Consider the following 26043-nt stretch of genomic DNA (forward strand, 5'->3'; position numbering starts at 1 on the left):
ACACACACACACACACACACACACACACACACACACAGACACACAAGGATTTCAGCAGCCACCCTCAAAACATCAAAGAGAGGTCAAAATCCACACAACCGATACAGGAGTCTGGAAGTGGCTGGAGCAGATTTTCCTCTTTATTCTGGGATGTGACGGGCGTCAAAGGAAAAGAGAAAGTGCACTACTTTTAACAGGGCCCAGGGCAAAAGTAGTGTGCTATGAAAGGAATAGGGTGCAATTTGGGACGCACACTGAGCACAGAGGGTGACCGAGAGGTTGCTAAATACATACCAATGTATAATATATGTTGTAATGAATAATCTGGTTTACACTGAGAGTTGAATCAAATCAAATTGTATTTGTCACATACACATGGTTAGCAGATGTTAATGCGAGTGTAGAGAAATGCTTGTGCTTCTAGTCAGACAGTGCAGTAATATCTAACAAGTAATGTAACAAATTCACAACGACAACCTTCGCACGCGCACGCACACACACACACACAATGTTAGGGGATTGTATAAGAATATGTACATATAAATATATGGATGAACGATGGCCATGCAGCATAGGCAAGACGCAATAGATGGTATAAAATACAGCATATACTGTACATATGAGATGAGTAATGTAGGATATGTAAACATTATTAAAGTGGCATTATTTAAAGTGACTAGTGATACCATTATTAAATCAATTTATTAAAGTGGCCTGTGATTTGAGTCTGTATGTTGTCAGCAGCCTCTCTATGTTAGTGATGGTTGTTTAACAGTCTGATGGCCTTGAGATAGAAGCTGTTTTTCAGTCTCTCGGTCCCAGCTTTGATGCACCTGTACTGACCTCGCCTTCTGGATGGCGGGGTGAACAGGCAGTGGCTCGGGTGGTTGTTGTCCTTGATGAGCTTTTTGGCCTTCCAGTGCTGTAGGTGTCCTGGACGGCAGGTAGTTTGCCCCTGGTGATGCGTTGTGCAGACCTCACTACCCTCTGGAGAGCCTTGCACTTGAGGGCGGTGCAGTTGCCGTACCAGGTGGTGATATAGCCCGACAGAATGCTCTTTATTGTGCATCTGTAGAAGTTTGTGAGGATTTTAGGTGACAAGCCAAATTTCTTCAGCCTCCTGAGGTTGAAGAGGCGCTGCTGCGCCTTCTTCACCACGCTGTCTGTGTGGGTGGACCATTTCAGTTTGTCCGTGATGTGTACACCGAGGAACTTAAAACTTTCCACCTTCTCCACTGCTGTCCCTTTGATGTGGATAGGGGGTGGTCCCTCTGCTATTTCCTGAAGTCCACAATCATCTCCTTTGTTTTGTTGACGTTGAGTGAGAGGTTATTTTCCTGACACCACACTCCGAGGGCCCTCACCTCCTCCCTGTAGGCTGTCTCGTCGTTATTGGTAATCAAGCCTACCACTGTAGTGTTGTCTGCAAACTTGATGACTGAGTTGGAGGCGTGCATGGCCACGCAGTCATGGGTGAACAGGGAGTACAGGAGAGGGCTGAGAACGCACCCTTGTGGGGCCCAGTGTTGAGGATCAGCGCGGTGGGGATGTTGTTTCCTACCTTCAACACCTGGGGGCGGCTCGTCAGAAAGTTCAGGACCCAGTTGCACAGGGCGGGGTTGAGACCCAGGGCCTCGAGCCTAATGACGAGTTTGGAGGGTACTATGGTGTTGAATGATGAGCTATAGTCAATGAACAGCATTCTTACATAGGTATTCCTCTTGTCCAGATGGGATAGGGCAGTGTGCAGTGTGATGGCGATTGCATCGTCTGTGGACCTATTGGAGCGGCAAGCAAATTGGAGTGGGTCTAGGCTATCAGGTAGGGTGGAGGTGATATGATCCTTGACTAGTCTCTCAAAGCACTTCATGATGACGGAAGTGAGTGCTACGGGGCGATAGTCATTTAGTTCAGTTACCTTAGCTTTCTTGGGAACAGGAACAATGGTGGCCATCTTGAAGCATGTGGGAACAGCAGACTGGGATAGGGATTGATTGAATATGTCCGTAAACACACCAGCCAGCCTGCGAATGCTCTGAGGACGCGCTAGGGATGTCGTCTAGGCCGGCAGCCTTGCGAGGGTTAACACTTTTAAATGTTTCACTCACGTCGGCCACGTTGAAGGAGAGCCCACAGTCTTTGGTAGCGGGCCGTGTCGGTGGCACTGTATTGTCCTCAAAGCGTGCAAAGAAGTTGTTTAATTTGTCTGGGAGCAAGACGTCGATATCCGCGATGGGGCAGGTTTTCTTTTCGTAATCCGTGATTGTCTGTAGACCCTGCCACATACGTCTCGTGTTTGAGCCGTTGAATTGCGACTCTACTTTGTGTCTCTATACTTGCCTTGCGGAGGGAATAGCTACACTGAATCCTCTCTTAGAAAGTGCTGTAGGATTGTGGGTTGCCTTCAAATCCAAGAGGGATTGTGGGCTACCTTGTCAGCCTTGAATAAGAGATGAGGGAAGGGTATGTGTTAAATAAAATGTGAATGGCAAATTGAATGTGCAAAGGAAAAGCACACGTGTCCCAAATGCCACCCCATTCCGTATATAGTGTACTACTTTTTGCACTACGTAGGGAATAGGGTGCCATTTTGTCACGGAGACAGACTGGTAGTAGAGTTGGATTATACTGTTAAAGAATAATTGGTATTCATTCAAAAAAAATGTATCTGCCTTTTTGAGTACCTTTTCTGTGCACTTCATCTGGCTATTCAAATAAAGCTTTTTATACACTAGGCTGTGATGGGAAAAAAAGTAAAAGTGACTGTCATTTGAATGAAAAGAAAAATCTCCTTTGCTTGGGGGTAAAAGATACCGGTGTTGAATGGTTGCAGTGAATACTTATTTGTAGTGGTCTGGTAGGTTGGAGGGGCTAGCACGCACGCGCACACGCACACACCACACAGTCTAGAGCAGACCCACCTGATAGAGTAGAGGGAAGGAGAGGAGAATGACCACAGATTGGATTAGAGGTGAGCGTTCGACTGATTGTACGAGTGTGTATGTGTGTTCAACATGTACAGTATGTGCACTACACCGCTGACTCAAATAATCAACTCATCATCAAGCGTTGATCGTTTGAATCAGCTGTGTAGTGCTAGGGCAACAAAAATATATATAATATATGCACCCCTTGGGGTTCTGAGGATTGAGTTCGGGAAACGCAGATCTAACGTGTGTGTGCTCAGGCAACCCGGCCTCTGCAGCTGACCCACCAGATGGGTTTACAAAGAGCAGCAGAGCATTCGTCCATGACAGATCCACACTCCGGGAGTAGGTACACGTGTGTATCAAAGGTCTCAGATGACATTTACATTTAAGTAATTTAGCAGACGCTCTTATCCAGAGCGACTTACATGACCCAGCATATCAGAATGATTCATTTCCACTGTGTTTCACATTGCTGATGGCTCCTGGTTATGCACTAGCTACGACAATACAGAGAAGCACGAGTGAAGTCTTAAGGGGTAACCACGTAAGGGGAGAAATGTGTTTGAAAATGTCATACTGAAGGATATGATGCAGTACAGTAAAGCTGGATGAGGTCGAGGTTTTTCTAAAGCATTGTTTTTGACAGTGATGAAGATAAAGGATAGAAAGCGGGACTACAATGTAACTCTTCTGCCCAGCTCACTGTTATATGCATCTCAGTCCATGCTTGACCAAACTGACAAGGCTCAAATAAGACCTTGGGCTAGAAAGATAGATACTCCAATCCTCTGGGAGTGTCGGGCGAAAGGCAAAACTGAAAAGCCTCTCTTCTCCCTCTCTCCCCAGAAGTGTTGCATTAATGCACTATACCGCCTGCCTGGCTGGCTGGCTGACGGACGGGCTGGCTGATGGACGGGCGGCTGACGGACCGACAGACGGACGGGCCGACAGACGGACGGGCTTACAGACGGACATTTAGAAAGAGAACAAGACAGACAGACAAGACACACCAAAAGACACACACCAAGAGATCGAAAGAGCCAAAGGGAAGAAGCAAGAGAGGAGACAGACAGACCGACACACAGAGAGCCAGAGGAGGTGACAGATGGACAGACAGACACCCCGAGATGTGTTGGTTTCCTGTTGTCAACCTTAATTAAAACACACCTCTCTTTCGAGGCGTGACTCATCGTCTCCTTCCAAAACAAGCGCCTCCAGACAGGGGGAACAAGTCAACAAATAAGCCCACATGTTCACACCGGCATTGGGGGAAGTTGAAAACAAGGTCTCCTGCAGTCCTGGGACTTACCTTACTGGGACACTAGGGCGTGCGTGTGTGTACACGTTTTACTATACTTGCGAGTACCAGAAGTCCTCACAAGAAAAGTAAACCAATTAAAATTCACAAGTATAGTAAGACATAGCTGTGTGACTGTGTGTGTGTGTGTGAGAGTGTCAGAGCGTGTGTGTTATTAGGAAACAGGTCTACCCTATATCTGACTGGCACAGACCTAGACAAGACGTCGGGGGTGAAGTAGTGTCAGTGTGTGACACGGTGCTGTGGAACAGCTGGTCAGGCCACCTGTTTACAGGTTGGTAGGATGGAACTACAAAAGGATAGCGCTTCTGTGAATCCATGCTCTCTGTTCCTCACCTGTCCTCTCCTCTTCCATATGCTTTACCCTTTTTTTAAATCTCTATCTCTCAGTCTCTCTCACTCCAATATTACACCCCCACACACACACCTACCTCCCACACTCAGTTGCACCATACAGTATATGCACACCATATAATAGACTTCCATAAGGAACACAGTGTCTCAGATGGCAAGTCCTCTAGTGATAACCTCTCCGGTTATCCACACTACAGGGCAGATAAAAGGGCATGTTAGAGACATTAGTATGGCGTGGAACTGACCGTGTATTTAGTTGCATCTCTACAGTGTTTGCACCCCAAATGATACCATTAATTCCCTTCATAATGCATGACTTTTGACTAGGGCCCATGGTAGTGCACTATGAATGGAATAATGGTGCCATAGAGTACCACAGTATGAATCATAATACCCATAGAATCTAGCGGTAAAACAGGGAAATGGTTCCAATCGTTTTTTCCACCATACATTTTTCCCCATCGGGGATTTTAGAAACACTACAAACAAGGGCTGTGTTTCGTGTAGGTTTACCCTGACGTGACATTTTCATAACCACGTAAATCTCTCTCGGACAAGGTGACTTATCAATATACTTAAGCTCTATTAACTATCAGATTTGAAAATGCTCATTAGCATAAAAGTAGACATCAAGGAAGACTACAAATCCCTGCAAGCTCCTGCACGTCATCTCTAGCACCTTTTGACCGCTAGGTTTTATGGGTACTATGACACCTCCACTGTGGGCCTCTATTTAGGATGCAGACACAATGAATAGTATCCATCGGCCTCACCATGCCAAGATGAAAGGGCGCTGTGTGCCTGATATAATGCCATCGGATGCTAGTTTCATGGTCATCATATAAAAAGGATAGATGTTGGGGTAATTGTACTCTGGACAACATTCTGGAGGCATTGATGTGAAAAGTGCTGAGTTACCTCAAGAGGATGTAGCATTGATTAGGGCTACGCGCTTGCCTATCGGGTGATGTGCCTATCTGGTGCCAATGGAGAAAGAAGGAGATGGGAAACAAAGTGAAAATGATGTTGGCTTGGGATCACCTCTTATAACTCTTAACCTGCTGGGTGAAGACTGGGTGAAAGCATGAGGAGGTTTAGGGCCTTCATTTTTGTGGAATCCAGCAGAAAAGTATCCTGAAGGCATTGTCAGGGCGAAGAGAAAGTTGGAATTGTCACGTTATCAGACTTTGGTTTTTCTTTGCGTACATAATTAGGCATAGCTTACCACATTGTTAATACTGTTGTGTGTTTCTCGTTGCTTTTCAAGTCTTGCGCTATCCCTCTCTGAGGAACCAGAAGGAGAAAGTTGAAATGGAAGAAGTCGACAGCTCCAGCGGACATGTTAATTATCAGTGTTCTATGAGAAATGAGAGTGTGCATGGTGTGAATATAGAACAGAGGCCACAAGTCTCCGAGTTTGTAAACCTCACTGTGAATGTTAATCATGTTCATTTTTTGTTCTGGTTTTATTATCCTCGTTTGTCCATTTTAAAAGTAATTTCCAAGTTTATGTAATGTTAAACAGTATGATCTCAAATGTTCAAAAAAGGGGGTACTGATGGGTTCGGATTTCTGAACTTTCAATATGATTAATCATTAGTTATGCTAGAGACATGAGGGGTGCCATAGTCTTGGGTCTACACCAGAAGTTAATGGTTACCTGTAGGAGGAATGCATTTGGTGGGTGCAGTTAAGCTTGGAATGTACTGAGTGCAGGGAAAACGATCACGTTGGCAGGCACTGATAGGGGTGGAGAGCCGTGGATTAGTGATGAAGGGGGTCGAGGTCAGGTCAGGTCACATTAAGGGAGAAGGAACCGTTTATTGACCGTATCACTAAACTTCCTGCCTAGCAATAAAGATGTAATGTTTAGAGAATAGGAGACTTCAGCCAGATTGGGGTATATACAGTATATATATACAGTTGAAGTCAGAAGTTTACCTACACTTAGGTTGGAGTCATTAAAACTAGTTTTTTAAAACACTCCACAAATTTCTTGTTAACAAACTACAGATTTGGCAAGTCGGTTAGGACATCTACTTCATGCATGACACAAGTCATTTTTCCAACAATTGTTTACAGACAGATCATTTCACGTATAATTCACTGTATCACAATTCCAGTAGGTCAGAAGTTTACATACATTAAGTTGACTGTGCCTTTAAAGAGCTTGGAAAATTCCAGAAAATGATGTCATGGCTTTAGAAGCTTCTGATAGGCTAATTGACATAATTTTAGTCAATTGGAGGCATACCTGTGGATGTATTTTAAGGCCTACCTTCAAACTCAGTGCCTCTTTGCTTGACATCATGGGAAAATCCAAAGAAAATCAGCCAAGACCTCAGAAAATAAATTGTAGAAATTGTAGACCTCCACAAGTCTGGTTCATTCTTGGGAGCAATTTATAAACGCCTGAAGGTACCACGTTCATCTGTACAAACAATAGTACGCATGTATAAACACCATGGGACCACATAGCCGTCATACCACTCCGGAAGGAGACGCGTTTTGTCTCCTAGAGATGAACATACTTTGTTGCGAAAAGTGCAAATCAATCCCAGAACAACAGCAAAGGACCTTGTGAAGATGCTGGAGGAAACAGGTACAAAAGTATCTATATCCACAGTAAAACGAGTCCTATATCGACATAACCTGAAAGGCCGCTCAGCAAGGAAGAAGCCACTGCTCCAAAACAGCCATAAAAAAGCATGACTATGGTTTGCAACTGCACATGGGGACAAAGATCGTACTTTTTGGAGAAATGTCCTCTAGTCTGATGAAACAAAAATAGAACTGTTTGGCCATTATGACCATTGTTATGTTTGGAGGAAAAAGGGGGAGGCTTGCAAGCTGAAGAACACCATCCCAAACGTGACGCACGGGAAGCACTTTGCTGCAGGAGGGACTGGTGTACTTCACAAAATAGATGGCTTCACGAGGCAGGAAATTTATGTGGATATATGGAAGCAACATCTCAAGACATCAGTCAGGAAGTTAAAGCTTGGTCGCAAATGGGTCTTCCAAATGGACAATGACCCCAAGCATACTTCCAAAGTTGTGGCAAAATGGCTCAAGGACAACAAAGTCAAGGTATTGGAGTGGCCATCACAAAGCCCTGACCGCAATCCTATAGTAGATTTGTGGGCAGAACGGAAAAAGCGTGTGCGAGCAATTAGGCCAGCTCTGTCAGGAGGAATGGGCCAAAACTTATTGTGGGAAGCTTGTGGAAGGCTACCCGAAACGTTTGACCCAAGTTAAACAATTTAAAGGCAATGCTAACAAATACTAATTGAGTGTATGTAAACTTCTGACCCACTGGGAATGTGATGAAAGAAATAAAAGCTGAAAGAAATCATTCTCTCTACTATTATTCTGACATTTCACATTCTTAAAATAAAGTGGTGATCCTAACTGACCTAAAACAGGATTAAATGTCAGGAATTGTGAAAAACTGAGTTTAAATGTACTTGGCCAAGGTATGTAAACTTCCGACTTCAACTATATATATATATACACAGTGGGGCAAAAAAGTATTTAGTCAGCCACCAATTGTGCAAGTTCTCCCACTTAAAAAGATGAGAGAGGCCTGTAATTTTCATCATAGGTACACTTCAACTATGACAGACAAAATGAGAAAAAGAAATCCAGAAAATCACATTGTAGGATTTTTTATGAATTTATTTGCAAATTATGGTGGAAAATAAGTATTTGGTCAATAACAAAAGTTTACAGTAGGTATGGTGTTCTTTGGATGCAACTCAGCATTCTTTGTCCTCCAAACACGACGAGTTTAGTTTTTACCAAAAAGTTCTATTTTGGTTTCATCTGACCATATGACATTCTCCCAATCTTCTTCTGGATCATCCAAATGCTCTCTAGCAAACTTCAGACGGGCCTGGACATGTACTGGCTTAAGCAGGGGGACACGTCTGGCACTGCAGGATTTGAGTCCCTGGCGGCGTAGTGTGTAACTGATGGTAGCCTTTGTTACTTTGGTCCCAGCTCTCTGCAGGTCATTCACTAGGTCCCCCCGTGTGGTTCTGGGATTTTTGCTCACCGTTCTTGTGATCATTTTGACCCCACGGGGTGAGATCTTGCGTGGAGCCCCAGATCGAGGGAGATTATCAGTGGTCTTGTATGTCTTCCATTTCCTAATAATTGCTCCCACAGTTGATTTCTTCAAACCAAGCTGCTTACCTATTGCAGATTCAGTCTTCCCAGCCTGGTGCAGGTCTACAATTTTGTTTCTGGTGTCCTTTGACAGCTCTTTGGTCTTGGCCATAGTGGAGTTTGGAGTGTGACTGTTTGAGGTTGTGGACAGGTGTCTTTTATACTGATAACAAGTTCAAACAGGTGCCATTAATACAGATAACAAGTGGAGGACAGAGGAGCCTCTTAAAGAAGAAGTTACAGGTCTGTGAGAGCCAGAAATCTTGCTTCTTTGTAGGTGACCAAATACTTATTTTCCACCATAATTTGCAAATAAATTCATTAAAAATTGATTTTTTTTTCTAATTTTGTCTGTCATAGTTGAAGTGTACCTATGATGAAAATTACAGGCCTCTCTCATCTTTTTAAGTGGGAGAACTTGCACAATTGGTGGCTGACTAAATACTTTTTTGCCCCACTGTATATAGGGGTGAATAAACTTGGTTGAAGCTTTTGTAGTGTCCGTCGAGTTCTTACTGATATTTAGAACCACAGCCAGATACAGACCAATTTCATGTTGCCTTCTATACACTAGAGGTGCAAATCGACTGCAGAAGTCAATGTGCTTTAGCAAGAGAGAATGATTGAATAAAATGAGAAGAATATGAATGTGAAGTATGTAGTGCAATACAGTTGGTAGAGCATGGCGCTTGCAACGCCAGGGATGTGGGATCGATTCCCATGGAGGACCAGTAGAAAAAGTACAAAAATGTCAGTCGCTCTGTATAAGAGTGTCCGCAAAATGACTCAAATGTAATTAGGGAATAGGTTGCCATTTGGAATGCATCCTGATTATCTGTAAATAAATGGAAGGTCTTTTAAATGGAAATACAATTTGCACGATTTGCTTTCTTCACATGTGCAATAAAATACAGAGTGCACAAAACACTAGGAACACCTGCTCTTTCCATGACAGACTGACCAGGTGAAAGCTATTATCCCTTATTGATGTCACCTGTTAAATCCATTTCAATCAGTGTAGATAAAGGGGATGAGACAGGTTAAATAATATTTTTTTAAGCCTGGAGACAATTGAGACATGGATTGTATGTGTGCCATTCAGAAGGTGAATAAGCAAAACTAAATATTTAAGTGCCTTTGAACAGGGTATGGTAGTAGGTACCAGGGCGCACCGGTTTAAATGTGTCAAGAACTGCCAAATTCTGGGGTTTCACACTCAACAGTTTCCCGTGTGTATCAAGAACGGTCCACCACCCAAAGGACACCCAGCTAACTTGACACAACTGTGGGAAGCATTGGAGTCAACATGGGCCAGCATCCCTGTGGAATGCTTTCGACACCTTGAAGAGTCCATGCCCCGACGAATTGAGGCTGTTCGGAGGGCAAAAGGGGAAGCAACTCAATATCCCTAAATGTTTTGTACACTCAGTGTATCTATTGAACTACTGTGTTTAGCATTGCAGGGACCAAGATGAAAATGCTATGTATCTAAAAGGATCGAATGGGAGTATGTCACATGCTAATGTAAAGGACGTCACAATGCTTCCTTAGCAAGTACCACTTCCTCCTGATTCGGCTCACACCGAGGCTCAAGCCCAGGACATCTTACCTGCTAGCGCACCTGACCGCACTCCCGAAGCGTCATAGCATTGGGCGCTAAATGAAAAGCTACCTATTCAGCGGCGCAAGCGGCAACACTTAAGGCAGAGGAGTACGTGTCAAAACATCCCCATGTGCTACCAACAGGATGATTTCAGACAGGGTACAAATGCCTAATTAGTAATCATAGGATGTAAATTCATGTTTTGGTAATCAATGAGGTGAGCAGAGGACCAGGGACTAATGAGATTAGACTTTGCACATAAATCTGCTGCTAAATCCACTCAGGTTAAGTGGATGGACGTCCAGTAGCGTTCAAGCCAGGCACCCTCCCTGAATGCTAATGCTAATCATTCCCCTTGTTGACCTACAGAAGGCAATATGCTAATGCTACAGAAGGCTAATATGCTAATGCTACAATTCAGGCTAACGATGCTAGCCTGAACAGCAGTGTATTCTATAGGGAAATGCTAATCATTATGCTAACACACAATGATGGAGTGGGAGGCATCGAGATATTCCAGGGTGCGTATTTCAACGGTGCTTTCAAAAGGAGATCATGTTATCCTTTGGCGTTGCGACATGAAAAGACTGTCATGCTGACTGAAGAATAATGATGCGTCCCAAGGAAGAGGGGAAGCAGGGAGGAACAAAAAGGACAAAGAGATAAAAGCAGATAGAAATGTAAAAGCCACCAAACGACAATGATTTAAACTGTGGTTGTTCGTGGAAATAAAGATAGGGGGAAACTAAACTCAGCAAAAAAAGAAACGTCCCTTTTTCTCAGGACCCTGGCTTTCAAAGATCATTCGTAAAAATTCTAATAACTTCAGATCTTCATTGTAAAGGGTTTGAACACTGTTTCAAACAATTAATGAACATGCACCTGTGGAACGGTCGTTAAGACACTAACAGCTTAAAGACGGTAGGCAATTATAAGGTTACAGTTATGAAAACTTAGGACACTAAAGAGGCCTTTCTACTGACTCTGAAAAACACCAAAAGAAAGATGCCCAGGGTCCCAGTTCATCCGTGTGAACATGCCTTAGGCATGCTGCAAGGAGGCATGAGGACTGCAGATGTGGCCAGGGAAATAAATTGCAATGTCCATACTGTGAGAAGCCTAAGACAGCGCTACAGAGAGACAGGATGTTGGCCTGTTGTAAGGCAGGTCCTTACCAGACATCACCGGCAACAACGTTGCCTATGGGCACAAACCCACCGTCACTCGACCAGACAGGACTGGCAAAAAGTGTTCTTCACTGACGAGTCACGGTTTTGTCTCACCAGGAGTGATGGTCGGATTCGCGCTTATCGTCGAGGGCGTTACACCGAGGCCTGTACTCTGGAGCGAGATTGATTTGGAGGTGGAGGTCCGTCATGGTCTGGGGCGGTGTGTCACAGCATCATCGGACTGAGCTTCTTGTCATTGTAGGCAATCTCAACGCTGTGCGTTACAGGGAAGACTTCCTCCTCCCTCATGTGGTACCCTTCCTGCAGGCTCATCCTGACATGACCCTCCAGCATGACAATGCCACCAGCCATACTGCTCGTTCTGTGCGTGATTTCCTGCAAGACAGGAATGTCAGTGTTCTGCCATGGCCAGCGAAGAGCACGGATCTCAATCCCATTGAGCACGTCTGAGACCTGTTGGATCAGAGGGTGAGGGCTAGGGCCATTCCCCCCAGAAATGTCTGGGAACTTGCAGGTGCCTTGGTGGAAGAGTGGGGCAACATCTCACAACAATAACTAGCAAATCTGGTGCAGTCCATGAGAAGGAGATGCACTGCAGTACTTAATGCAGCTGGTGGCCACACCAGATACTGACTGTTACTTTTGATTTTGACCCCCCCCCCTTTGTTCAGGGACACATTATTCCATTTCTGTTAGTCACATGTCTGTGGAACTTGTTCAGTTTATGTCTCAGTTGTTGAATCTTGTCATGTCCATACAAATATTTACACGTTACGTTTGCTGAAAATAAACGCAATGGACAGTGAGAGGACGTTTCTTTTTTTTGCTGAGTTTACATGAACAGGATCTAGTATATATTCATCTAGGGCTAATGACCATGATAAGGGGAGCTAAGGAATAGTCACGCTAGCTTGCAGACAACCACTGTCACTGAAGATGAGACCGACAAAGGAGTCTTGTCCCAAATTACACCCTATTCCCTAATTAGTGCACTATTTTTGACCAGGACCCTTGGGAGTCTGTTTAAAAGTAGTGCAGTACATACGGAAGAGGATGCCATTTAGGACACAACCCGACTCGCTATGTACACCCAAGGGTCCAACAAGCCACAACAGCCACGATGAATAAGACATGGTCGTCATTCCAAATGGCACCCTATTCCCTATATATTGCACTACTTTTGACCAGACCCCTAAGGACCAAAAATAGTGCCCTTAATAGGGTGCCATTTATGGACGCAGCCATGATCTTCTAAAGTGATCATGTTTATATGTTAATTATCACTGGTCAGTCCGTCATAATCACCGGTTATTAATTCAATATTATACAGCATTTATATTCATGGGGTGAAATAATTCATTAAAAGGCATGCATGACGGACAGATAGAAAATACCTTTTATAAATTGTGGCTTTGTGTCGCTCAGACAAGTGACAAGCGCCTATTATGGATTCTACTTAGTCACCTGGATGGGACTAAGTAGATGTGTTTTTTTTTTTACGTACACACACACACACACACACACACACACACACACACACACACACACACACACACACACACACACACACACACACACACACACACACACACACACACACACACACACACACACACACACACACACACACACACACACACACACACACACACACACGTATGCATGGAACAAACGCTTGCATGCACACACACATTTTACACACACACACACACGTTTGTACACCTGATCTATTGAATGATACTGAACTGTGAGAGAGAACACGTTGTACAGAGGGAAGGAGGGAGGGAGGAGGGGCAGAGAGAGACAAAGAAAGAGAAGCAGCAGCCTGTCGAGGATGAGGTGAGAAGAGAGCGATAGAATAAAGGAGAGACAGTGAAAGAGAGAGTGAGCGACAGATGGAGAATGCAGACAAGCTGGAGAGTATAGAGTGTGCACGAGGAAGGACAACAACAAAGAGTCAGTATGCCTTGATCATGTTGATGAAGCTCATCGACCCATTTACAAAGCCTTCTCTCCCTGAGGTTCTTGCGTTCCAAGAAAAACCCCAATCCAGGTGCTCTACTATTGGTGCTTCCATGCTCCCAAAATAATAAGAACAAAACACATCGTGCCGACAAAACGGTTAAAAGCAACGGTTAGCTGTCCTATCACCTCTGAGTAGAAATATCTGCCATCATCTTCTATTCATTTCCCGTCGATACAACATGTCCAATCGCGTCACTGTACGTCGACACCCAGCAGGTTATCGCTAACACACAGCGGCCACCTGCTGCTTTTAGTAGTTAGTCTTTGCGGTGTGTTTTGTCGTATAGAATGTAGTCCTACGGTCAATAGTAGGGCCGGGACAATACCAGTATCATGATACTCATTAGTATCGTGGCAAGGAAACAAAATAAGAATCGGATTTAACTTCTTCAGGAAAACAGCCCTAATGTTGGAAACAAACATTATGTTGTCATTCAACTTCAAATGAGTCAATTGTATTTATTTATTTTCCAATCTATAGCACACAGTATTATATATACAGCAGGTTTTTAAAAGGACTAAAGAGTTTTGTCTGCTTCGTGTTTTCATTTTTGCCATGGAATCTTTTTTGCTATATTGGTATTGTCACAGCCCTAGTCAATAGAATGACTCATCTCATTTGACAGATAATTGTCAATGCAATGACAAAATCAAGACTCTCCTTTCAACAGATTCATTATATTCTCGAATGCAAAAAACAGCCTCTCCTACCCTCCCAGCCTCTCTCTGCCTCCCAGCCTCTCCAGCTTCAAGGACCTGCAAATCAAACCCTCCATCGTCTCCATCGTCATTATCGACCCTCTACCTTCCTGGTTTCTCCATATCTATGCTCAGGGCTGTAACATGCAGTCATTTCTCATAAGAAACTTCATATTGTTTATGTCAGTGCCTTCAGTTGAGGTTTAAATTATTCATCTTTGAAAGGATTCTGTTAAAAGGGCAGTCTAGGACTGGAACATCAATTTTGCGACTTTTTAACCTTTAAAGTTGAAAGGTGCATAAGGTGAAACAGCGCCACTGATCGAAACCAGTACATTTGTTATTGTTTTTGTTTTCTTGATGAAACAGAAGAGAGGAGCATCCAGCATTGTGGTATAGCAAAAACGCAGTACATTCTTTGCTGTTCTGTCGTGCGTGCAATGATGCATTGTCATTCACATAGCATAGGTTCCATTTACACACTTAAGTTTAATGTCTGCCTTTTCCCCATGCCATTAAGGAAAGCTTTCACATCTCCCGTCAGTTTCGTATTAACCTTGGTTTAGTGTGTGTGTGTGTGTGTGTGGCTTATTGGTGTGTGTGTGTGTGTGTGTGTGTGTGTGTGTGTGTGTGTGTGTGTGTGTGTGTGTGTGTGTGTGGTGTGTGTGTGTGTGTGTGTGTGTGTGTGTGTGGTTTGTGTGTGTGTGTGTGTGTGTGTGTGTGTGTGTGTGTGTGTGTGTGTGTGTGTGTGTATGCACGTGCGTGTGTGTGAACCCACCGCTCTAAGACACTGGTTCCTCCCTACCCTGACAGTCAGTAACGCTTTGCATTCTGGGAATGCTGCCTCGCTTGACACAGAACAAGCCTGTTTCCACAGTAGCAGCAGCATCACATCGGTGAGACATATTGTAAGTCGCCCCTCCTCCCTTCCGCCCTCCCTCCCCATGTGTGTGTCTTGTGGGAATGAGCATGAAATACCTTAGATGAAATACTGTACTGAAATTGCACCACATTGAGAGTGGCTTTTTGATGTTCTCACGAGGGGCTTAGTCATTCCACTCAGTCCACCCTGGCTGGGTGTGGGGCATAAATCAAACCTGGGGAGTTACTGAGGCCTACTGCAGCGAATGTGGGTAGCGAAAGGTAAGGTGAGAAACAGGGACAGTAGCGCTCACCATGTATGTATGTATGTATGTATGGGGCGGCAGATAGCCTAGTGTTTAGAGCGTTGGACTTGTAACCGAAAGGTTGCAAGATCGAATCCACGAGCTGACAAGGTAAAAATCTGTCGTTCTGCCTCTGAACAAGGCAGTTAACCCACTGTTCCTAGGCTGTCATTGAAAATAAGAATTTGTTCTTAACTGACTTGCCTAGTTAAATAAAGGTCAAATTAAAAATATATAATGTATGTATGTATCTATGCATGTATGAATGTATGCATCTATGTATCAGTAGTGGTCAGTGCCGTTTAAGATGAGGAAGACAATTGCAATTTTTTCCCCAATAACATTATTTATATTACAGCATATTGGATGACTGTCATTCATATTCTGTTCACCCAGTAAAATGTAACACCGATAGGTTTAGCCTACTTGAATTGATAATCAAATGTTCTCTATACCCATCGTGAGGTTGCTACAACCTAGCCTATGAATGAAGGTTTACAACGTAGGTGCAAATTTAGCCAGAGATAAATTTGAGGATTAAATTATGTGCAAGTCTTCGCTTGTGGACTTCAATGTACAACACATCAGCTGTATGTGACCAGGCAAAAAAAAAAAAAAACATGCTAAACCATATCATAAACGCTACACGCAGCCTACATCATTGCCACCATATTAGCTAAAGTAACATCATAGTCAACATAGCTAACACGTTAGTAAACCCGCTACAATCATGGAGTAACAGTGTACAGTCGGTAAGCAGTTTAGCACTTACACAAAAGCTTACCTTGACTTGGAAGAGTTCCACTGTTGTATTGGATAGTCATAGCCAGCTAGCTAACATAGCATCCCTCTGTTTGAACAAGCTAAACTAGCTAGCCACATTTGCTAGCTAAGTAAGGGGGGGGAAAGACACTCTCTCCCTCTAGCTCTCCTCTCCCTTGCTTCTCCTTCATTTTGGAAGACATTAATTTGTTCAAAACTGTTCAACTACGGCCTCTTTCTCTGAGTCAACTACTCAACACAGTTTATGCACTGCAGTGCTAGCTAGCTGTAGCTTATGCTTTCAGTACTAGATTCATTCTCTGATCCTTTGACTGGGTGGACAACATGTCAGTTCATGCTGAAAGTTGTCATAATTACCGTGTAAGTCTATCGAAGATGGTGAGAACCATGAGCCTCCTAGGTTTTGTATTAAAGTAAATTTACCCAGAGGAGGACTGAAGCTAGCTGTCCTCCGGCTACACCATGGTGCTACCCTACAGAGTGCTGTTGAGGCTGCTGTAGAACTTAATTGAAAAAAAAAAATTGTTTTAATCAATTATTTGGTGACGTGATTATATTTAGTATAGTTTTATCATAAGAGTAATTTTTTTTTTTTTTTTAAATGAAATTCACTGAGGAGGATGATCCTCCCCTTCCTCTTCTGAGGAGCCTCCACTGGTATGTATGTATGTACAGTTGAAGTCAGAAGTTTACATAGATTTATGTTGGAGTCATTAAAAACTAGTTTCCAACCACTCCACAAGTGTCTTGTTAACAAACTATAGTTTTGGCCAGTCGGTTAGGACATCTACTTTGTGCATGACATAAGTCATTTTTCCAACAATTGTTTACAGACAGATTATTTCACTTAAATCACAATTCCAGTGGGTCAGAAGTTTACATACACTAAAAAAGTATCTATATCCACAGTAAAACAAGTCCTATATCGACACAACTCGAAAGGCCGCTCAGCAAGGAAGAAGCCACTGCTCCAAAACCGCCATAAAATAGCCAGACTACGGTTTGCAACTGCACATGGGGACAAAGATCGTACTTTTTGGAGAAATGTCTTCTGGTCTGATGAAACAAAAATAGAACTGTTTGACCATAATGACCATCGTTATGTTTGGAGGAAAAAGGGGGAGGCTTGCAAGCCGAAGAACACCATCCCAACCTTGAAGCACGGGGGTCGCAGCATCATGATGTGGGGGTGCTTTGCTGCAGGAGGGACTGGTGCTAACCCTTACATTCCTTACATTCCTCTAAATAATGCAATGTTTTAAAAATCTACAAAACGTAGTCTACTCTGTTCGTAACAAAATTGTAGTTTTGGAAACAGAAAACTGAGATCAATTGTTTCTTTTTTCTTTTTTAAGTACCTTTATTTATACAGGTTTTTCTCATTGAGATAACATCTCTTTTCCAAGAGAGACCTGGTCCAATAACAGCAGGGGCAACAACGTTTCAGACAAAACCACTTACATACACTAACACAACATTAAACAAAACTATAAAACACACATACAGTACAACAAAAACATTTTACGTAATCATTAAATACAAATCATTAAAATCCAGACGTAAAATATTTACACAAGAAGCAGCATAATATCACACAGTCAACTCTAGTCATTTAGTAAGTTCACCATTCTGCGATTCTCACTTTTAAACATTGCACAGTGTTCAACACAATGCTCATATGTCATTCATCGATGAGAAAATGTGTAGAAAGTCACCCAGAGTCCATCTCGCTCCACAGCAGCCTCTGGGAAGACAAGGGGTGGCAGACTATGAATATTTGTAAACAACAGCTGGTGCACGATATCTAAGGAAGTCTCAAGGTTTTGCTCGCCTGAGGTAGAGTATCTCATGATAAGCTGTAGACCACACTATCGACCTAGAGTTTTCATCTGTATTTTTCGTAGCTGTCTTTATACCACCCCAGACCGATGTTGGCACTAAGACCGCACTCAATGAGCTGAATACCGCCATAAGCAAACAGGAAAACGCTCATCCAGAGGTGGCGCTCCTAGTAGCCGGGACTTAAAGCAGGGAAACTTAAATCAGTTTTACCTCATTTCTATCAGCATGTTAAATGTGCAACCAGAGGGGGGGAAAAACAACCGCTAGACCACCTTTACTCCACACACAGACGCATACAAAGCTCTCCCTTGCCCTCCATTTGCCAAATCTGACAATAATTCTATCCTCCTGATTCCTGCTTACGAGCAAAAATTTAAGCAGGAAGCACCAGTGACTCGGTCAATAAAAAAAGTGGTCAGATGAAGCAAATGCTTCATCACATCATACAGCACTGTTTTGCTAGCACAGACTGGAATATGTTCGCTTCGCATTGAAGAGTACACCACATCAGTCACTGGCTTCATCAATAAGTGCATCGCGAACGTTGTCCCCACAGTGACTGTACGTACATACCCCAACCAGAGGCCATGGATTACAGGCAACATCAGAACTGAGCTAAAGGGTAGAGCTGCTGTTTTCAAGGAGCGGGACTCTAACACGGAAGCTTATAAGAAATCCCGCTATGCTCTCCGACGAACCATCAAACAGGCAAAGCATCAATACAGGACTAAGATCGAATCGTACTACACCGGCTCCAACACTCGTCGGATGTGGCAAGGCTTGCAAACTATTACAGACTACAAAGGGAAGCACAGCCGAGAGCTGCCCAGTGACACAAGCCTACCAGACGAGCTAAATAACTTGTATGCTCGCATCGAGGCAAGTAACACTGAAACATGCATGAGAGCATCAGCTGTTCTGGATGACTGTGTGATCACGCTCTCCGCAGCCGATGTGAGTAAGACCATTAAACACGTCAACATTCACAAGGCCGCAGGGCCAGACAGATTACCAGGACGTGTACTGACCAACTGGCAAGTGTCTTCACATTTTTAACGTCTTTCAATGTCTCTGAGTCTGTAATACCAACATGTTTCAAGCAGACCACCATAGTCCCTGTGCCCAAGAACACTAAGGTAACCTGTCTAAATGACTACCGACCCGTAGCACTCACGTCTGTATCCATGAAGTGCTTTGAAAGGCTGGTCATGGCTCACATCAACACCATCATCCCAGAAACCCTAGACCCAGTCCAATTTGTCTACCGCCCCAACAGATCCACAGATGATGCAATCTCTATTGCACTCCTCACTGCTCTTTCCCACCTGGACAAAAGGAACACCTATGTGAGAATGCTATTCATTGACTACAGCTCAGCGTTCAACACCATAGTGCCCTCAAAGCTCATCACTAAGCTAAGGACCCTGGGACTAAACACCTCCCTCTGCAACTGGATCCTGGACTTCCTGACGGGCCGCCCCCAGGTGGTAAGGGTAGGTAACAACACATCCGTCACACTGATCCTCAACACGGGGGCCCCTCAGGGGTGCGTGCCCAGTCCCCTCCTGTACTCCCTGTTCACTCATGACTGCACGGCCAGGCACAACTCCAACACCATCATTAAGTTTCCTGAGGACACAACAGTGGTAGGCCTGATCACCGACAACGACGAGACAGTCTATAGGGAGGAGGTCAGAGACCTGGCCGTGATGTTCAAGGACAACAACCTCTCCCTCAACGTGATTGAGACATAGGAGATGATTGTGGACTACAGGAAAAGGAGGACCGAGCACACCCCCTTTCTCATCGACGGGGCTGTAGTGGGGCTGTAGTGGAGCAGGTTAACAGCTTCAAGTTCCTTGGCGTCCACATCCCCAACAAACTAACATGGTCCAAGCACACCAAGACAGTCGTGAAGAGGGCACGACAACACCTATTCCCCCTCAGGAGACTGAAAAGACTTGGCATGGGTCCTCAGATCCTCAAAAGGTTCTACAGCTGCACCATCGAGAGCATCCAGATGGGTTGCATCACTGCCTGTTATGGCAACTGCTCGGCCTCTGACCGCAAGGCACTACAGAGGGTAGTGCGTACGGTCCAGTACATCACCGAGGCCAAGCTTCCTGCCATCCAGGACCTCTATACCAGGCGGTGTCAGAGGAAGGCCCTAAAAATTGTCAAAGACTCCAGCCCCCCTAGTCATAGACTGCTCTCTCTGCTACCGCACGGCAAGCGGTACCGGAGCGCCACGTTTAGGTGCACGAGGCTTTTAAACAGCTTCTACCCCCAAGCCATAAGACTCCTGAACATCTAATCAAATGGCTACCCAAACTATTTGCATTGCATCCCCCCCCTTCTACGCTGCTGTTACTCTGTTATTATCTATGCATAGTCACTTTAATAACTCTACCTACATGTACATATTACCTCAATTAACCAGTGCCCCCGCACATTGACTATGTCACCGTTACCCCCTGTATATTGCCTCGCTGCTCTTTAATCATTTCTGACTTTTATTTCTTACTTTTTCTTAAAATTGCATTGTTGTTTAAGGGCTTGTAAGTAAAAGAAGAAGAAGAAGAAGAAGAAGAAGTAAAAGAAGAAGAAGTAAAAGAAGAAGAAGTAAAAGAAGAAGAAGTAAAAGAAGACGAAGACGAAGACGAAGAAGTAGTAGTAGTAGTAGTAGTAGTAGTAGTAGTAGTAGTGTGAGGAGGATGCAGAGATTTTGTTTAGCTTCCTAGCTAGCTCTGTGTAATATGAGTGAGTTATCGTATGAATATGAGTTATCGTATGATAACATTACTGCACTTTTACATTCCTCTGAGACGGGTAAAAGTACACATCAAGTTATTTGATGAAGCAAATGTTAGCAGTGGCTCCACCACTGGCTGTTGTCTTGCAGCTAAAATTCGTGAGTGTATAGACCAAAAGAAATCAACCATTTAAAATGTCTGTACATGCTTGTGAATGGTTGCGTTATTCAAGAGTGTAATATGCTAGATGAAAAGTTGCTTGCGTCGTTTGCATGTTTACTGGCTAACGGCTATGATGATATTCGTGAAAAATTTAACCCGTAGAGCTGGAACAGCAGGTCACTATGTCCCCGATCCCCTCTCTCAGCATGGGACATTCCATTGCTAATGGAAGTAGAAATGTTTATGTACATGTCATGTCATTTGAAATGACATCGTTTCAACGCTCTTCAGTCTGAATAAGCCCCTAGTTGCCCTGCTATCTACTACTACAACAAACCCCTGTGGCTTTCATCTCATGTCTTTTGACCTTCGTGTCAGATCACAGCAAAAAGAGTTTAATGACTCTCCCATCCAATCAACTGCGTAAACACTGCACGAACAGCCAATCATCACTGCTCACACTGACAAGGCCCAGGCTATTATTGGACTACTTTCATTTACCCAATCAAAGCCCAGCGCTGGCATTACAATGCAAATGACTTGGGCAATCTTCTGCCTTTACTTGATAAGATCATAGTGGGTTATAAAAAGAACATCCCTCTTCCTGATTTCCTGGCACCATGAGTTAGCTTAATGAGTTGCGAAGCGCATATATATATATGAAAATGAATAAATAAATAGTAATTATGGCAGGGAGCATCTTAAGAGAAAACAAATGCCTTGGTTTTCAATTCTGATCTGTGAGTCTATTAACACACACACACACACACACACACACACACACACACACACACACACACACACACACACACACACACACACACACACACACACACACACACACACACACACACACACACACACACACACACTATTAGAACCGTGACGAAACATTGAAATTACTGGGATGGCTTAGCTTAACTACATATCCCATTCAATTTTTGTCCTGAGGCAAAACTGTAGTTGCGTAACCCTGAAATTATTTATGTTATCGCAAATTAGTCTAAAATAGCCTATTTTAGGCCTATAGTGGCTGACTGTGTTGAGGAAATAAAGAGGATGTTGCTCTGCTTGCCTATTCTATAAATGGTTGAGTTTTGATTGAATACAACCATAGCATTCGTGGTTGCTAGAAAATTATACCTTCCCTTAACAAGGAGATCTAATAACAACACTTACAGTGGGGCAAAAAAGTATTTAGTCAGCCACCAATTGTGCAAGTTCTCCCACTTAAAAAGATGAGAGAGGCCTGTAATTTTCATCATAGGTACACTTCAACTATGACAGACAAAATGAGAAGAAAAATAAGTATTTGGTCAATAACAAAAGTTTATCTCAATACTTTGTTATATACCCTTTGTTGGCAATGACAGAGGTAAAACGTTTTCTGTAAGTCTTCACAAGGTTTTCACACACTGTTGCTGGTATTTTGGCCCATTCCTCCATGCAGATCTCCTCTAGAGCAGTGATGTTTTGGGGCTGTTGCTGGGCAACACGGACTTTCAACTCCCTCCAAAGATTTTCTATGGGGTTGAGATCTGGAGACTGGCTAGGCCACTCCAGGACCTTGAAATGCTTCTTACGAAGCCACTCCTTCGTTGCCCGGGCAGTGTGTTTGGGATCATTGTCATGCTGAAAGACCCAGCCACGTTTCATCTTCAAGGCCCCATTCATTCTTTCCTTTACACGGATCAGTCGTCCTGGTCCCTTTGCAGAAAAACAGCCCCAAAGCATGATGTTTCCACCCCCATGCTTCACAGTAGGTATGGTGTTCTTTGGATGCAACTCAGCATTCTTTGTCCTCCAAACACGACGAGTTGAGTTTTTACCAAAAAGTTCTATTTTGGTTTCATCTGACCATATGACATTCTCCCAATCTTCTTCTGGATCATCCAAATGCTCTCTAGCAAACTTCAGACGGGCCTGGACATGTACTGGCTTAAGCAGGGGGACACGTCTGGCACTGCAGGATTTGAGTCCCTGGCGGCGTAGTGTGTTACTGATGGTAGGCTTTGTTGCTTTGGTCCCAGCTCTCTGCAGGTCATTCACTAGGTCCCCCCGTGTGGTTCTGGGATTTTTGCTCACCGTTCTTGTGATCATTTTGACCCCACGGGGTGAGATCTTGCCTGGAGCCCCAGATCGAGGGAGATTATCAGTGGTCTTGTATGTCTTCCATTTCCTAATAATTGCTCCCACAGTTGATTTCTTCAAACTAAGCTGCTTACCTATTGCAGATTCAGTCTTCCCAGCCTGGTGCAGGTCTACAATTTTGTTTCTGGTGTCCTTTGACAGCTCTCTTGCTTGTTTGTAGGTGACCAAATACTTATTTTCCAACATAATTTGCAAATAAATTCATTAAAAATCCTACAATGTGATTTTCTGGATTTTTTTTCTTCTCATTTTGTCTGTCATAGTTGAAGTGTACCTATGATGAAAATTACAGGCCTCTCTCTCATCTTTTTAAGTGGGAGAACTTGCACAATTGGTGGCTGACTAAATACTTTTTCCCCCCACTGTATATTAGGCCCATATATTTGATTATTTTATGTGGAAACCACGTCCAAAAGCAACATTCCCAATACACTAAAATGATCATTTCATACGACAACTTGTACACCTCCCATCACGCTCAGAAGAAGCAGCGGCCATCTTTTAGCCGTGGTCAACTACACTGCTGAGTCATCTTTGTGGCTTACCCTGAACATACAGTCTGTGATACGCTTTTTCCATCTCTGCGGCTAGCCTACATTTCAGTCAGAAAGACCTCACTGTTGAGTTGCCAGCTTTTCTTCCAAGCAAGGAGAGCCAATGGATGCGTCCCAAATGGCACCCTAGGCCCTATGTAGTGCACTACTTTTGAACCAAGGACCATAGGGCTCTGGTCAAAAAAGTAGTGCATTTTGTATGAAATTGGGGCCCTTGTCAAAAGTAGTTCAGTACATAGGGAATAGGGTACACCACCAATGTCTTTGGCATAGCTGACTAAGTCAAAACAACTCGGACAAATGGTAGTTGTGTCTATGACCTTTGTAGAGGGTGCCTTAGCGACAGGATATTCATCCCTCTTACAATGACGACATAGTCATTTGGCAGACACACACAGACACACACTTTATACAAAGCAAGTTAATGCATGCATCTAAATAAGGAGGCTGGAATAACAAGATCTTGAAAAAGAGAGAGAGGTAGTATATCAACCAAGATAAACCAAGGAAAAACTTTTTATTTTTAAATACAAAACAAACTTTAAAACCTTTCAAATTTGAGTCTTAGTACCACTGTGTTGGGATAGTCCCATCTCATAATGCCTGAGATGTTGGACTTGGGCCTCCTCTCTCATACTGACACTGGCAGGCTGGGTGTGTGTGTGTGTGTGTGTGTGTGTGTGTGTGTGTGTGTGTGTGTGTGTGTGTGTGTGTGTGTGTGTGTGTGTGTGTGTGTGTGTGTGTGTGTGTGTGTGTGTGTGTGTGTGTGTGTGTGTGTGTGTGTGTGTTTGTTTTTACTATCCTTGTGTGGACCAGAAGTCCTCACAAGGATAGGATAAACCCACAAGGGTCCAGATAAACACAATCTCACACATGGATATCACAGCCACTAAGAATATACTGTAAAGCTAAACCTGTACAGTATATTGTCTGACTCACTTGCAACAGTAAAGAGCTACTGTAGGTATATACATGAAAGGTTTATAGTAGGCCTCTATCATCAGACTCACTGTTTGTGGGTGAGCTCATACTGCTAACAGTAAAGCAACAGTAGGCCTCTATCATCAGACTCACTGTTGTTTGTGGGTAAGCCCGTAGGGGTGTGCCGAGTAGTCGGACAAAACAAGCATCTTAACAGATATAGGCAATTTTCCTACGATTATGATCCACGTATTTTTCCGGTTGGCAGCGCGCATCTTTCAATCAAGTGCACGGTGCTACATGGTCTAAATGACTCAACTGGCTAGTTAGCCTGTCTGTAAATAGAAAGGCGGGCTGTACGTTGATCCTGCTGCACTGATTCGACAGAGTGAAGCTGTATTTCTCCGTCCACACGCTTCACTTGCATGTTGTTTTCGGTCTGATCATTTAGATCGCTGCTGCCTCCTGGGGAAAAAAATATGAACCGCCCATGCACATTCTGACTGAGTAACAGCAAACTTTTCTGCCCGGCCTGCTGCAAGTTGAGGGACACACACACACACACACACACACACACACACACACACACACACACACACACACACACACACACACACACACACACACACACACACACACACACACACACACACACACACACACACACACACACACACACACACACACACACACACACACACACACACACACACACACACACACCAGCCTTTTTGGTCTATAAACCTGCAGGGAGATGAGGTATTTTGCCAACATCTACTTAGGCATATAAAAACTATTTTGTTTTTTACAATCCCGAGTATCATCTGATCCAACTATCAACTGCCAATTTACGGATACGATTACAAGTATGGCCAGATTGGCACACCCCTATCCTACTGGTAGCAACAGTACAGCTACACAAGGCCTATACAGTAAAGGTAAACCGCCATATTGTGTGACTCACTGTTGTTTGTGGGTGAGCTCCTCCTCCTTGCTGACCAGGTCCTGCTTGAGGTTGGCCAGCATCTCCACCGAAACGTCCACCTGGCGGGAGAGCTCCGACGCCTTGTCCTCCAGGTCCTGTTTCTCCTGGCCCAGCCGCTCGCTCTCATGCTTGGCCCGCTCCAGCTCGCCGCTCTTCCTCTCCAGCTCCGTCTGCAGCCGGCCCACGCGTGCAGCTATCTTCTGCTCCACCTGCAAATGGAGGAGGGATTTTGGTTCCAGTCCAGTGGTGGTGATGGGAAGTACTTTTTATTTTAGTTTGTTGGTACATATGTAAAATACAGAAGAAAAAAATATTCTGAAAAAGGGGAGAAAATACCCCAAAATATATATATTTTTTAAACTTTTCTCTTCCAAAGAAGGGTAGTGATGGGAAGAAATGAAATAAATCAGTGTTTCCCAAACCTCTTCTTGAGTATT

At 43.8% G+C, this 26043-nt stretch overlaps 1 protein-coding gene across 1 annotated transcript in view; it reads right to left on the reverse strand.

The window, feature by feature from the left end:
• LOC139566635 (F-box only protein 41-like) overlaps window positions 1-26043 on the reverse strand; it is a 101757-nt gene that overhangs the window by 39882 nt on the left and 35832 nt on the right. The window contains exon 3 of the mRNA XM_071387872.1: window positions 25586-25815. Within this exon, the coding sequence (XP_071243973.1) occupies window positions 25586-25815 (230 nt within the window). The remainder of the gene's footprint in view (window positions 1-25585; window positions 25816-26043) is intronic.

Source organism: Salvelinus alpinus, chromosome 39, assembly GCF_045679555.1.
Source record: "Salvelinus alpinus chromosome 39, SLU_Salpinus.1, whole genome shotgun sequence".
In the NCBI taxonomy this organism is placed as follows: domain Eukaryota; kingdom Metazoa; phylum Chordata; class Actinopteri; order Salmoniformes; family Salmonidae; genus Salvelinus; species Salvelinus alpinus.